Genomic DNA, 15,149 nt, shown 5'->3' with positions numbered 1-15,149 from the left:
TGCAAATTATAGAAGCAAAGTAGCAGACTGAAGAATGTCTGGTTCTTATTGTCATGTAGTGATTTCTGTGTAGGTAAAACCTTTGAGTGTTGGATGGTTTTAGGTAGCGGGAAGTCTTTTTCTTAAGAACGGAACCTTAATTATTTAAACCTAAAGATCCAAACAATGTGCAACATCATAAACATGTCTGCAGATTTGAATTATTGTTTTAAAATAGTCGGGGAAGGTTTTATGGATCGAAAGCTCCTTTTTTCTTTAATTAAAATCCTGTCCCTTTCTTTTTCCCCTTTCAGAAAAATATCACAGCAGATGATCAGCCGGAGTCCACAAAGCTGATGTTTGAGTCTCTTTGTAACTACTTCAGGTTAGTGTAGACCTTGGGTTTCCTGTCTCTATTTTAGTTTCCTCACCGGACAAGTAAACTGGGACCTCAATGACAGAATGTAAAATATCAGTATAGAGAAAGATGGTGATGCCTGAATGACTAAGTACCATGTTTTCTGCTTTTACTAGTGGTCAAGACCCCAGCGGTTTGCTGCTCCTTCCACCACAAGGTGCTCCTCCTGATTTCGACACCAGTCCAGTTCTCATGGTCATGGACTCCATGCTTTTGGTGGCAACCCGAGAGGTATGTTGAGCAATATCAGATTTTGATTTATTGGGTCTGTGTTGCTTAAATTATATTGGTAGTGCTGTAAGGTTTTAAATTTGTACGACAGAATCGTTTTTCCATAGATTCTTCGTGCATTGGTTAGAATGAATAAATTCCCTGTATTTAACACTTTTTTTTTTTCCTGGAATGGAAGTAGAAATATGATACTAGTTCTAATATCCCCTCTGGTTCCTATTAAGTATAATCTGCAACTGTGTATCTGACAGAGCATACCCGGTAGACTCAGGATGCATCTTCGAAAAGTGTTTAAAATAGCCAGGGATGGACACGGTGAAGGTCATTTTCTCATTCCTAATGTAGAATCCACAGATCTTTTCCAGTACAGAACCCCAGTAAACTGATTTAGATTTTGACAACATATCCATAGCGGTCATATGTTACTTAATAAAATAAGTGAAAGCACAAAACTGAATACAAATACTGTAGTTGCAGTTGTCCAGTATTGTAATAAGTTGTTGTTCATCAACCTCATCACAGAATATGTGAACATTTGATGTAAAACGCAGCGTGTTCATAGAAGCATTGATTCATGTTGCTTTGAAGCGTTCTGGTACAGTACCAGTTAGGAAGCACATTGCTTGCCCTCGAGACTGTGTACAGTATAGTGTTATGTACAGCTAATCATGCTTTGTGGGGAGTAGATTCCTTGTGCATCTGGCAGGCTTTCTGATGGTGTGGTGTTTGTTGCAGTGCGAGGTGATGATGGCATGTGAGAGCAGTGGGCAGAGGAAGGTGCTGTTGTCCCTGTTCTGGGCTCTGCAGGGAAGCCTCCTGTCTTGGTGCTACCTCCAGCTCAAGGGAGGACCCAACAGTGCTGCTGATCTTGCCAGGGAGATCCTCCTTAAATGTAAGTGTCCCTCCTCCTCAAGGTTTGGATTATATTTTCTGTATTTTAAATAGTTTATATTTTTATATTCTATTGCCTGTATCACCTTAAAGCCTTTGCTGGTTTCTGTGCTTTGCTGACATACGAAGCAACTTTTTCAGTGGAAATAACATCTGGAAAGATTTCTCTAAGCTTCACCAGTGAACAGAAATGCAAAGTGCATTATTCTTTTTTTTCCCCAAATCCAACTGTTGGCTTTCAGAATTTTTATCATCTGTTTTCATCAACTGTTTTTGCTAAGAATAAATAATATAACATTATGAGATGTCACTGTAATTGGTTGTACGCATAAATTAGAAAAAGGAACATTTAAATACTGCTTTACAAGAGAGTGTTATATAATTGTATAACTTATTTACCGGGGATTTATACATTATGATGGAATCAAGAATATGAAAAAACGTATCCCTGTCAATGATGGAAACATAATGACTGTTAAACTGTTACTAGGCTTGACTAACTATAATGTAATTAGGCTAAACTAAATATTTAATAAGGCCTTTTGTTTGATCATTTTACAAAATCTGTTATAGGCAAAGGACCATCTTTTCATTGTTTACTGCAATTGAGTATGTTGTGTGGTTTTCTGAAACGTATGCCATTGACTATTGAAGTACTCTATTCTCTATTAAAGTATAGTTCTAACTGGTGACATCTGAATGATCTTCCCTAGATGTTGATAGATTCCTCTTGGGCACAAAGACTATCCTGGTCTCCTTGTTGGAGAAGTACAGTGGAACAGAGATCATGGAGAGACTGAGCAGCTCTATTCTGGCAACAACTACAAGACAACTGGTACTGAAGAAAATAGTCAACTGTTAATTCTTCTGATTTTTGGATGCTAACTTAGAATATGAAATTGCCCCCTGGTGGTGAATTAAGTATTTTGAATTGAAAATGAATAAGGAAACTTTATTATAGTATGATATTTATCCCATAGCATCTGCATTGTTTAGTAGAGTTACAGTTTGCCTCTTGGTACCCTAATATCCTGTGATGTCCTCAGTAAGCCATATCTAGCTAGATGCAGTATGTAATTTGTTTTATATTGTTTCAGGCCATTTTCCTGCTGGAGTTATGCTCCTTGGATATCCCGCACAGTGTCCTATTAAGAAGCTTTGCCTCTTTGGTAGAATTACTCAAAGGCCTGTGTAGTGAAACCGAGGACAGCTTCTCCAAGGTATGGACTTCCTGGAATCACCTTGCAGCAATCTGAGAAGAACCTGGTTTAATAGAAACCACTTGCTGTAGCAATTCAATGAAGTGGTCAAAGTATAAATCATGTTTCAGGAGCTATATGGAAATGTTGTATTTTTTGTTCCAACTATTTGTTGCTGCTTGGCTTCTTAACCCAAGATGTAGCCAGTCATAGCCATAGACATAGTATTTCTCTCTCTGTCCAGGGGGATCTGGAGAATTGTCAACAGCCCCAGCAGCCTGTGGTGCTGAGGACATGGGAGATGGAGTCTCCACACAACTATGAGAACAGCCGTCACGAGACAACCGGTTTTGTTTGTCCAGGGGCTACATCCTTTGAAGTCGTTTTTGATGACAGATGTGAAACTGAAAAAAGGTACCTGTCAAGATTTTGAAATGTTTCCTTCATGCTAGTCATGAAATATACATAAATAAATCTGCAATTTCCCTCAAGGGATCAATAAAGTATCTATCTATCTAAAGTCAGTATAGTGAAACACTGGATTTTGTTCACAGGGCTTGTTATTGCTGTTCATGCTTAGATCTATTTATTTCTTCTCAAATAATAAGCTACTCAGAACTAAAGGTGCTTAAATTTCCTTAATGAGCTCTTAAATGCTTGTTTAGATGTAAGACGCTTTCTTCTGTTTGAAATCATCTCCTTAAATTTCTGTTATGTTGGAATCCTGTTAGATACGACTACCTGGAGTTCACTGATGCCAGGGGTGGAAAGGTTCGCTATGATATGAAGGTTGGCACAGAGAAGTGGCCTAAGGTGGGGTTTCTTTGTCTTGATTGTGCTGATTAATTTTTCTAGATGGATCAATGAATGGATTGCAGGAATCCCAGACATGTTTTCAGGCATCTGATTTTGGATCAGAGATTTTAAAAGGAATTTTTTTTATTATTATTTTCTTTAAAATTAACAATAAGTTAGATTTTGATGGATCAAGGTAGAACAGTCGTTTAGTTTAACATGTCTTCTGATAAAGAGCCCAATAAATCGAACCAAATTGCTAAAGTGATGGACGTGACAAGCCATGCTTAGGGCTTTGGCTATTAGCAGGACACTAGATCTAACATTGTTCTAATGCATGTCTGGATGATGTGCTTTAACCCACAGAAAGTTACATTTAAGGCTGGTCCACAGCTGCAGTTTCTCTTCCACTCTGACAGCAGCAACAATGAATGGGGCTACAAGTTTACAGTTACAGCATACGGCCTGCCTGATGTCACTGTGTCCTGGGTATCTGATCTGCAGCTCCTAGTGTCCAGGTTAATGGGTCGTCTGGCATCTCGAACAATGGCTCTGAAATCTCCCTATGGTGAGGCTGGTGGCCAGTGGGCACATGGGCACATGGCAATTTATTTAAAAAAGGGGGGGGCTTGGGAAACTTATGTTAGGTTAAAAAGCACTCTTAGAAACCTTATACCCTAAACCTAACAATACCCAAAACTTAAATTAAATTAAGAAAGGTATTATCCAATAAGAGACATTCAGTATTCCTCCTCTTCTTTATTATCTTTATAGTTTGTCAAGGAATTTTATTTTTTATGCACATTTGCTGATGTACTCAGGTGTAGTACTTTATTAAAGTTATCAAATTAATATTGGCCTGTTTAGACATTCTTGCCTTGTTGAAGATGTTGCAATTGATTTGAACACAACAAAACTGGTACTTTTAATGTAAGTGGACCAAACAAAAAGAGCATGTATTATTTAGTACGTGTGTATCAATCTGTAATTCTTGTCAACATTTTTAATAATATTTTGTTCTTCCCTGCTTAGAGATCAGAAATGTTAAAGAGCTCCCTGCTGGAAAGATGTCGCATATTCTGAACTCCCCTCTGTGGAAGCCTCTCTTCCGACACGGGCTGCCTGAGGAAGACAGCTGCCCACCGTGCAGTGCTGACAAGAAGAAGGTAATCTACAGGTGTAGTCCTGTTAAATATATTTTTTAGAACTTTTGCATTAGTAATTTGTGCAGTTCAAAAGTCAGTAATTTTGAGTGTCTCTTTTTAGTCATATGTAAGTATTTCACTTGTCTTCTTGTACATGAGAAACCCATCCATGTCAGCAGTGCAGTTTTAGTAAATGTTTTTCCTGTTATGCACTATAAGGTTCCTTTGTTCAGATATGGGCATTTTAAAGATCCGCTGATTATTCTTTGTAATTATATAAGTCTTTTATTATCCTATTAAACTGATAGTATAAAACACCCGACTACAACCTTTCAAAGCTCTAGTTTTAAATTGTTTATTCTTTTTATACAAGCCCACTTTATTCATTTATAGGTCAACGCTTGTTCCAGTGAAGATTTCAAACATTTCCTTGTTGACTTTGCCCACTGGGACCCCTCCAAAGAGCCCTCAGATGCCAGGACTTGTCTCATGAGAACACTCATGCTTGCTTGTAAGAAGCAACCATCCAGAAATGAGATTGCTGCCGGGTCAAAGGTCGACCAGGCTGTCAATGCCATCTGGGCGGTGATGGTTTACCACACACCTGTTTTGCACGCTGCCCTTAGGAGCTATGGTATTTACATTTTAGTTTTTTTTTATTGTACCCATGTGAGATGTATTTTGTTTTTGCTTTAGAGAGGAAGCTCTTCTGACTCTCATTCGGTAGTTCATGCATGGATCACTTTACACTTCAATTCAAACTGTATTATTATCCTGTAGGGGACATTCCCCACCTTTTCAGATATAAAAATGTAAGTGTAACAAGATGATTATCTAAACTGGGAGAAAATAAAGTAGTGTAATGTTTTTAACATTTAAAATATATATCATGTGTTTATAAATATACATTTACCAAACAAGCTGGTTGGACTGAATGGCCCCCTCTCATTGTGACCTTTATTAGATTATATACCAGCAGCTTCAACCTTTTCTCTACAGCTTCAGCTAGAGCATAATGGAGGGGTATATTGCTGTACCTAAGCATTCATTTTTTCTTGCTGGCAGTTTCCCAAGGGGGTCAGGCTGTGCTAAGTGAAGAGTTTGTCCAGGTGTATGCACTAGCTGAGGGGATAAGAACCTGGATGGTGAGTTGGAATAATCAATACATATTTTCACTTATTTCCTTATTTTTAATTAAATTATTGAATATAAGCTTTGATTCATGACAAGCCCACTTTCAGTAAACCTCCTTTGTTTCGTAAACACTAGTAAAATGTCATATTCATATCTTAAGAAGTAAAAAATATTAATTATGTCTATTAAAAATGCTGGATACTCATATCTGCTGTTGTCCGCCTGCAGCTTGAAATGAAACAAAGATACCTGGTGGGAAAAATGAGTCAGGCTGATGAGAAAGACGAGGATCTCTGTGAAGTCAATATGGAATCTCTTGGTAAGCAATATCAAGAGGATGTTTTAATTCCTGGACTTAGCAGTAATTCATACTTATATTTTTAAAAGTCTATGTCCAGTTTGTGAGTAAAGCAAGGCTTGGCACTTTGCAGAGCTTTATTCTTCTCATATCATCCGTCCTCATTGCTCTTTGCTGTATCTTTGCAGCGGAAATCTGCATCGAGAAAAGCCTGCTGCTTTTTAAATTCAGCCCCGGTGGAGCTCAGACGCACGACGGGGAGCATAGGAGGGAGGCAGGAGGTGCAGGGAGGGCTCCTCTGTTACTGCAGAGATCAGTGTCCATTTCCGAGGGAGATTTCCAGGCCAGTGCCCCTTCTGCGTCGCAGGCCGACGCCCCAGAGGATGCCTTGGTCTCGGAGCCAAGCCGCCCCGCCGCCGGAATGGCACAGGAGAAGCTCGGGGGTGCCTTGTCTTCGGATGCAAGCGATTCCGCAGCTGCGGTCCCCAACAAAGGGTCCGCGGAGAGCCTTCCTCTTCAGGGTGGCGAGCCTGCCTCTCCTTCCACTCCGACTCGAAAGGCCCCTTTCAGCAAGGGCCGCCTGCGCCTTCTGTCCTTCAGGTCCATGGAGGAGCCCAGAATTGTCCCTTCTGTTAAGGAGAAGTATCCCCTCTTGAAGCACATCATGGACTTCATAAAGGACCAAGCCATCAGTGAGACACAGTAAGACGGTCTTTCAGCAGTTACACTTCACGGCAGCTTATAGATGTTGGGTGCTTTTAAAAGTTTGCATAGCAGTGTTAGCCCACTAAGTACAGTTCTCCTTTCTCTTGCTCTGCCCAGTGTCTTGCAGGTCCTTACTCTGAAGATGACCCAGGCACGGAGTGTGTCGGAGGTGCTGAAGACCGTGTGCCAGTGTTTTGGGTCACTGGGGGATCCTCACCTCTTCCAGGCCCCCTGTATCCTCTTCCTGCAGGAGATGCTGGCCTGTCAGAAGGATTTTACAAGGTGGGTGGGATTTTTCCCCACAGTGTGAAAAGCAGTCGTCACAGAAAAATACATTTTTAGGGGAAGAATTAGAAGATGCAATGAAGTGCGATTTGTAGTACAGGTCACTGAAAATTCTGCAAGAGTCTTTACATAATTTTTCTGTAAAGTTATTGAGAAATGTGCTGTGGGTCAGCTTGCATATAGAAAGGGACATGTGTTAAAGCTGTAATAATGACAAACTGATCTGTTGCATGTGTCATAGCTGTGATCTCTGTCTGTGCAGTTACTTTGCCCAGTTGGCTGGCAGTGGGCACAGGTTGCGGGATGAAGTACGCCAGTCCTACCATGACCTGGTCCTGATATTGGTGGATGCAGTGCAGGGCTTCAGCATCCTTGATGACAAGTGAGATTTATTTTTTTTAAACGAGGTTTAGAAAGCAGCATGTTCCTTTAGAAACATCAGTGTGTCTTATGGGAATGCCTTGAGGTAGTACAAAGCTGGAGTAGGAATAGATAGGAGTGTTTAAAAAATATTTATATACAAGTTAGGATTAGTGGTTAAGATGAAGACTTAGCATCATTTTAAAATCAAAAGATATCACTGCAGTAATGACATGTAAAGTAAGCCTTGGATTCTCAAGAGGTAGAGTTTATGTTGTTACCGATACCATTTAAAGTGGAAAGCCACCTTTTTTTCATGAATAGATTTGTATCCATTTTTGAAGTTAACATAAGCCACTCTGTTATGGAGCTGTGACGTCACTGATTTTTCCTTTCCCAGGTCTCTGCTCCCTGCTCTGTCTTGTGTGCAGACCTGCTTGCTTCATCTGCTGGATATGTGCTGGGAAGTGCAAGATCTTTCCTTGTTCCAGGAAATTAAACTGCCGGACCTCCTTCTGACCATGTCTCAGGAGAACATTAGTGTTCATGACATTGCCATCAGGTAGCACAGACGCCTCCTATATAATCTTAATAAGATTGAATCAGTAGGATTATTTATGGTCCGACTGTTGGTAAACATTTGAGCTCATGTCTAGCACTGGCTAAAATATTAGGACCCCTCAGTAAATAACATGCTTGGCCTCTGTAAGTAGTAAGAGCACTTTTAACGGGACGTAGCACGTATTCTGCAAAGTATGGAAATATTTACAGCACAATCCAATTCTATTCTTTTTTACAAGCTACCCTTGAGGTTCAAAATAAAGGTAGTGGTGTATGAACTGCACTGCAAAGTGGTTTTCACTACCGCTGAAATCCAGGACGTATACTGACCAGGGAGGGTTAGGCAGACCGTCTTGGTTGAGATTTTCTCTATTAAAATGGGTAGCAAAGCCAAGAAAATTGAAAAGTTTAGGCTATGAAAATCACCCTAAATAACCATGCTTGATGAAGTTAACCAGCCCTGTCCTCCGATGTGCAGTCAGTGGACAGAGGAGGATGAGATCGCGGACTACGAGAGGAACTGCGAGTGGATGGATGAGTGCCAGGACGGGATGTTTGAGCGGTGGTACGACAAGATTGCTCAGGGAACTCCTGAGGACAGGAGAAAGGTGGGACCGGGCAATTCATTCGCTCTTGCGGGAATAATTGGTTAAATGTGGGAATTCCACACATTCAAGGCTTTAGACTGCCAATCACACTGCTACAAATGCTCCACAAACATCTTTGTCAACTGGAACACAATAATACTGACAGTTACCCACACCTCGGCTTTGTTTTAAGAAGTCATGTATTCATATTCTAGGTCTTAAATGAATTCTCTTTTAGGTTGCAGTTGTGATCCTATGTACTTATTTTGCTACAAAGTTTGAGACTTTCCCCTAGATAAACCATTATACTTCTGCCAAATCTTCTCTCAATCTCCTTTTGTTCTAGACTGAAGAGATTTAGTCCCTTTTAGGGCTTTTACCTCCTTGTGACCATTGCTTACCAGGATAGGATCCATGCAACCCTATTTTAGATCAAGCAGTTACAAAGATTGATGGATGATAGAGGATAGAAGTGTAACCGAACATAATTGTTTGCTTTTTTTGAGAGGTAGAATTCAACACGCCACAGTTTTGTGGTAGGTACTGTACAAAGAACTTATTTGTTGATTTAAAGGTTTATCTGAAACACAAAGCAGGTTGAAGCAGCTAGGTGTTGGTTCATTAATGCTATGGTGAACACGTACATCTTTCTGGTTGCTCCTGTCCAGATGCACATGTTCATTGCTCGATATTGTGACCTGTTAAATGTGGAAATCTCTTGTGATGGCTGTGAGAGGATCGCACCCTGGCACCGATATCGCTGCCTGCAGTGTACCGACATGGACCTGTGCAAAACATGCTTCTTAAGTAAGTTCTATTTACATTATGGGGGGAATTAACATGGTTTTGGTTTATTGTTCATTAAGTTAAGCATTGACTTGCAGCATGTTTTTAAATTAAACCCAAAGCTTTTCTAAACAGTCCTTTCGGGGGCTTTCGATGTCCTAAAGGAAGCACAGTAATGGTCGTATATCAGGGATTCCATGTGCCATCTTCAGGACGCCCATGAGTGTTGGTTTTCATTCCACTCAACCTGTTAGTTACGTAATTAAATAATTATTGAACTATACTGAAACAGTAAGTTGCTCAATATTTAGAGATTTCAAGTTTAAGTATTCCATTTTGAGTATTTCATAGCTGTAATTAACTGAAATGTTCAAGTGATTAACAATATTAGCTCGATTTATATCGCAGAGCTGGGTAAGAATAACTCCGAGCCCAGGTGGGAACGTCGAGGATGAGGTCTGGTAGCCCCTGCTTTAGATGACCGAGTGATGGTAGATTCTGAAACGGATGTTGATTAAAGGGTGTTTCATGGTGTTTTTTTTTTGCACAAATACAGGTGGGGCTAAACCTGAGGGTCACGAGGATGACCATGAGATGGTCAATATGGAGTACGCCTGTGACCACTGCCAGGGGCTGATCGTCGGCAGCAGAATCAACTGCAATGTGTGTGAAGATTTCGATCTTTGCTACGGTTGTTACAATGCAAAGAAATACCCCGACAGGTAAGCTGGACATGCTTCTCGCTTGCCTGGTTCCTATGCCAAAGTTTTCGTTTTGAACTTGACATTTTTACTCTCTTTTTGATTGTGCACCCCCTGTTATAGCCATTTGCCAACCCACCGCATCACCGTCTATCCCATGGTGACTATCCGGATCAGTGATCGTCACAGGCTCATTCAGCCCTATATCCATAACTACTCCTGGCTGCTGTTTGCCGCTCTGGCTCTTTACACCTCAGACCTCACCAGCGAGCAAGAGATGGAGGGAGAAGCTCTGGACTCCCAAACTCTTGCTAGAGCCACAGCTCTGCAGACCCGCTGCTCTGAGCTCATTGCAGACTGCCTGCTCAAAGGACAGACTGGCAAAGGTGATTTGCTTTTACTCTTATTGTTACTGTCAATACTGAGCATGACTTAGTGGTCTCTTATTGGCCTCTTTATGCTTTTCGGTGTGTAACTGCGTGAGCATGCATAGGCTGCAAAGGAACGTATCCCATACGTACAACTTCGCTTACATCAGTGACAATACCCTATGATTTTCACAGCAGATCCCTCTGTTTAACATTTGTCCTTAAATGGAGTTGATAATCATTCTCAGAGTTTGCCTACAGTTGCTCTTGTGCAGTCTATAAGAGATCTGGCCCTCTGCTTTTAAAAGGAGAATGTAAATTTAGAGGACTGATCAATATGCAGTTGCCTTTTTTCTGAAACAAATGTCAGTTTTAAAGAACTTTAGCCTTTTTTGTCACAACTAGAGTAAACTTGAAAAGAGTTCCTAACTTCAGCTTATTCCAGCAGTACAATATGTATGCGTCTGTGATTTTCACTTCGATGACACCATTTTGTAAATGATGGAAAGCCCTGCTTTCTTATTTGTTGTATCTGAAACAAATGGACAATAGGCCTGAGCTGTGAACTCTTGCGTTACAGGCCTGAGAGCATCGGCTCTCCTCTCGTTGTTGTCGCCCAATGATTCGGCTTCCGAGAGCGAGCTTTGCCCTGTCAGCACAGAGTCCAGCCAGGAGCTGAGCACTACGGATTCCTCCTCCCTGCCTGGCAGCACTGCTGCAGTGTGCTCTCCACTACCTTCCCGGGACAAGGTACAAGTGGCCTTAGATTTTTCTTGATGTACGGTACAGGAGATTTGTTGCTCAGATTTTGCAGATATTACCTAGGAGACTCAAGAGCTTACCAGCACATTTTCAAGAAAAGACTTGAGTCATTGTTTTTGTGATCATGGTATTAATATGATACGTACAACATTAGGATAAAGTATTAAATTGCCTACATTTGATTTATTTTAGAACAAAAGCAAATATATTATGTTTAGTCCAATGATTTCAAGTGACCATAAATATTAGAGACACATTGCAAAATAATATTTTAAAAGACAAACTAGTGCTCTCGTAAAGACAGTCCTTCCAGCTTAAACCATTTAAATCTTCATACGTGATTTCTTCTGCAAGAACAAGGACCACTCCCAGGATGGAGAGCTAAATCCTGTTCCCAAAGAAGCATCCGGACTTGAGACTTCTAATGACGCAGAGGGCAAGAAAAAGAGACTCTTGTCACAAGACACACTGGATTCCGCTAGCTTCAGCCAGACACCCTCTGTATCCAGCGAGGATACCCTGTCCCCGGTCATCAGAGGTATGGAACTGCTGTTTTCTGTATCGCAGGGAAATGGTTAGAAATGAGCAGAGATGTGGTAGTAGAGATACAACAGTACTCGGTTCCCTTGTATTTTGATTGTTTAGTCCACTGGTCCTCGGAACAAAAAAAATATTTTAAGTTACTCCAGTTTAGCATATGACTGAAGGTGCCCTGACTCGGTCATCTCTCATTTGTGTCGTACTGTATGCTGTTTCATGAAGTCGGCGATGACCTCTCATGATTTCCCTTAGGCTCTGAATGCAGTGCAGAGACAGCAACCACACCCGTACTGGACTCGCATGATGTTTCCAAAGAGCGGGATGAGAAGACGGCCAGGGTTCCACTCCAAGAGCATGTGTTTGCAGAGTGCTCCCGAGAGCGGATTCTGGGATTGCTGGCTGCTATGCTGCCTCCAGCTAAACCAGTATGTGCCTTCTATCATTAGGGAATCTGCAGCTCTTTACACCAGGCATTGTGCTGCCTTATTTTTTCTCAAGTGTCCAAGCAAATCCAATTCCCATTTTGTTTACCTCATGTCTAACTGCTTTATTTTCCTGGGAAACCATTTGTATACAGTAAACGTTATTGTACTGTTCTGGTAAAAATAAAAATAGAGATCCAGTCTTTTTCCAGAAGTGTATAAAGAGCAATGCTTTGTGGGGTAACTTTTTTTTGTTATCATCTATATAAAATCATTTGTTAAAATCAATTTTTCTCATTCTAATTATGATCTTCCTTATATGTAGGGCTGCACCATGTCACTGTTCAATCTGAGGCCGATCCTACCACTGCTGTTCCGGGTGGTGATCTCCAATGCAGGATGCCTCAACGAGACCTACCACCTGACCCTGGGGCTCCTCGGTCAGCTGCTGCTCCGGATTTCCCCAGCCGACTCCGATGCCGCCGTTACCGAAGCCCTGGAGGACAAGTTTGTGCTGCTGGCTCAGGGAGATGGTGCTCCACACGCTGATGGCTGGAAGACCACACAGCTTCTTTTCAGCCTGGGGGCCGTGTGTCTGGACAGGTGAGATTTACGGTCGGGGGAACTGAAAAGGGTCACACCCCAGAGTGGTGATGAGATCAACATTTTTTTCCACTCCAATTAATTTAAATGGAGTCTAATGAAGGCGTTTCTAATTTCTTCTGAAGTTTTTAATTATTTTTTGTTGTCACATTTTAGCCGAATTGGTCTGGACTGGGCTTGCTCCGTTGCAGATATTCTGCAGGATCTTAATGCTTGCGCTAAGTGGTGCGATGTCATTGCGGCCTTCACCAATCACTGTGTCAAACAGCTGCCTCTGCAGCTCAAACGCACAAACCTCTTCACTCTTCTTGTGCTTGTCGGTTTCCCAGAGGTAAGTCCATCCATCCATTCATCCAGCTGTTTTCTAACCACTGTATCTAGGGATGCCAAAGCCTAATCCAGTAAGCAGTGGAATCCCATACAAATGGCGTTTAGTGCTTTAAGACTTGATATTCTGGGAGCATCAATGTCTGTAGGTAGTCTTTATCTAAATGTTGTTATATAGAAAATTAATTTTTTTTGTAAGCATAAATGATAAGTACTACTAAGACAAGTTTTGATGTTCTTTTCGTTTCTGATTTTTTGGTACACAGGTTTTGTGTATGGGAACACACTCAATTTTCATTGATAATGCCAACGAGCAGCACAATATGATCTTACTGAAGCACTTTACAGAGAAGAACCGGGCAGCTGTGGTGGATGTCAAAACCCGCAAGAGAAGGACAGGTCAGGCTGAATCCTTTTTCTTTTAGCAAGACTGCATCTTCACGCGTGAAGAAGGCTCCACAGTCGAAATGTCTCTTTTCTTTTCAGCGTGGAATAAAGCTTTACTTATTTCTATGTTTTTTTTTTTGTTTCCTCTTCAGTGAAAGATTATCAGCTGGTACAGCCTCATGAATACGGTTGCACCCCTGAGACTCATGCCAGGAAGCAGGCTCCACCTCAGTCTCATCTCAGCCGCTACCTCCATAGCTTCATCATGATCATCAGTCACCTGCTGCAGAACAACCTGGAGTGCAGCTCCAGTGAGGCTGTAGAGGCCACATGGGTCTTATCTCTTGCTCTTAAAGGCCTTTACAACATTCTGAAGGTAACTTGATTAAATGGAACACTTTAACCAAGTGTTTCAACCATAGATATCAAACAATTACAGAATATGAGCAGAAAAATACAAATTAAAGAATCATAAGTGAGTTCATAGTATGAAATACATTTGCAATACTGTATTCAGTATTATTAGGTTTGGCCTTATTGAGCATTTACCCAGTCCAAGAAATGTTGATCAGGTGTATTTATCAATTTTAATATACACTGGTAAGGGATGTTACATCACTGTTCAGAGGGGTCAGAAGGCAAAGGTTGGCCTTTTATGGTTGTTTCCTGTTTGACATTGGCAGATTGGTTCCACAGATATGTTCTGTTGGACCTCAATATTGTTTGGCCACGTTAATCTTAGATTTGCATTTTCATTGTGTCATCATTATATTAGTCAATCTTAATTCTTAACCAGAGCATAGAGAATTGGTCTACCTTAAATAGGCTTGTATTAAAATGTAGAAAGTAGAGCTGATTTTCACATTTTCTTTGTTCTGAACTAATAAGACACTTGTTAGGCGGTCATATTATTGCTGGCTACAGTTTTATTCAGTGCAGGTTCATAGGAGTGAAAACATGTTACTGCCTTCATCTCAAAACCATTTTCTTTTGCAGTTTCAGTGTAACATTTTAGGGTTTTTATGCTCTGATTACAGAAACACGGTGTTGAAGAGGCACAGGCAGCTATTCAACAGTCAGGGCTAATAAAACTACTGGTGAGAAAGTGCAGCAAGGGAACTGGATTCAGCAAGATGTGGCTCCTTCGGGATCTTGAGGTAAGACTTGAGACTCCTTAGACTGGTGAAATGAGTCTGTAATGGTTTGCACATTTTCTGTGTAATAAGAGAAGCCGGTCGTTTTAACAGTTTTTATTGTTGTTGTTGCTTTCAGATCTTGTCTATAATGCTGTACTCCTCCAAGAAGGAAATCAACTCGATGGCTGAGGACACAGACACCGAGAACGAGGACAGGGAACAGGAGAAGGAGCCGGACTCTGATCACTCCAGCTGTTGTGCAGATGACCTGGACCCGAACAAACCAGACCCCCTGGAGGGCCTGGATGAGGAGACGAAGATTTGTTTCCAGGTCTGAGAAAGCGGAAGGCTTGTATAGCCTGCATTCGGCCCTTTACTTCCTGGCTAAAAAGATTCTCTTGCACACCAAAAATTAATCTGCTCTATGACTTAACTTTCTGTAGAGAAAAACATTTCAGACCTGGCAGTGTGTAATGTCTGTTCCTATGAACTGTGATATGCAAAACTTTACATTGAAAGAAAATTGAGT

The 15,149-nt window shown here is 41.1% G+C and overlaps 1 protein-coding gene across 1 annotated transcript in view; it reads left to right on the top strand.

Moving 5' to 3' along the window:
* zzef1 (zinc finger, ZZ-type with EF hand domain 1) overlaps positions 1-15,149 on the top strand; it is a 41,341-nt gene that overhangs the window by 10,014 nt on the left and 16,178 nt on the right. Inside the window, exons 17-45 of the mRNA XM_088616024.1 lie at positions 294-364; positions 514-628; positions 1,364-1,520; positions 2,233-2,354; positions 2,617-2,739; positions 2,963-3,132; positions 3,450-3,531; positions 3,880-4,081; positions 4,546-4,679; positions 5,052-5,292; positions 5,724-5,803; positions 6,021-6,111; positions 6,279-6,792; positions 6,913-7,077; positions 7,343-7,462; positions 7,841-8,002; positions 8,480-8,609; positions 9,257-9,395; positions 9,931-10,096; positions 10,199-10,461; positions 11,024-11,193; positions 11,560-11,743; positions 11,998-12,170; positions 12,493-12,770; positions 12,927-13,101; positions 13,364-13,496; positions 13,637-13,860; positions 14,522-14,641; positions 14,757-14,951. Of these exons, the coding sequence (XP_088472150.1) occupies positions 294-364; positions 514-628; positions 1,364-1,520; positions 2,233-2,354; positions 2,617-2,739; positions 2,963-3,132; positions 3,450-3,531; positions 3,880-4,081; positions 4,546-4,679; positions 5,052-5,292; positions 5,724-5,803; positions 6,021-6,111; positions 6,279-6,792; positions 6,913-7,077; positions 7,343-7,462; positions 7,841-8,002; positions 8,480-8,609; positions 9,257-9,395; positions 9,931-10,096; positions 10,199-10,461; positions 11,024-11,193; positions 11,560-11,743; positions 11,998-12,170; positions 12,493-12,770; positions 12,927-13,101; positions 13,364-13,496; positions 13,637-13,860; positions 14,522-14,641; positions 14,757-14,951 (4,899 nt within the window). The remainder of the gene's footprint in view (positions 1-293; positions 365-513; positions 629-1,363; positions 1,521-2,232; positions 2,355-2,616; positions 2,740-2,962; positions 3,133-3,449; positions 3,532-3,879; positions 4,082-4,545; positions 4,680-5,051; positions 5,293-5,723; positions 5,804-6,020; positions 6,112-6,278; positions 6,793-6,912; positions 7,078-7,342; positions 7,463-7,840; positions 8,003-8,479; positions 8,610-9,256; positions 9,396-9,930; positions 10,097-10,198; positions 10,462-11,023; positions 11,194-11,559; positions 11,744-11,997; positions 12,171-12,492; positions 12,771-12,926; positions 13,102-13,363; positions 13,497-13,636; positions 13,861-14,521; positions 14,642-14,756; positions 14,952-15,149) is intronic.

Source organism: Lepisosteus platostomus, chromosome 22 (genome assembly GCF_059453375.1).
Source record: "Lepisosteus platostomus isolate fLepPlt1 chromosome 22, fLepPlt1.hap1, whole genome shotgun sequence".
Classification (NCBI taxonomy): Eukaryota; Metazoa; Chordata; class Actinopteri; order Semionotiformes; family Lepisosteidae; genus Lepisosteus; species Lepisosteus platostomus.
This window is presented reverse-complemented; position numbering and strand designations above follow the sequence as displayed.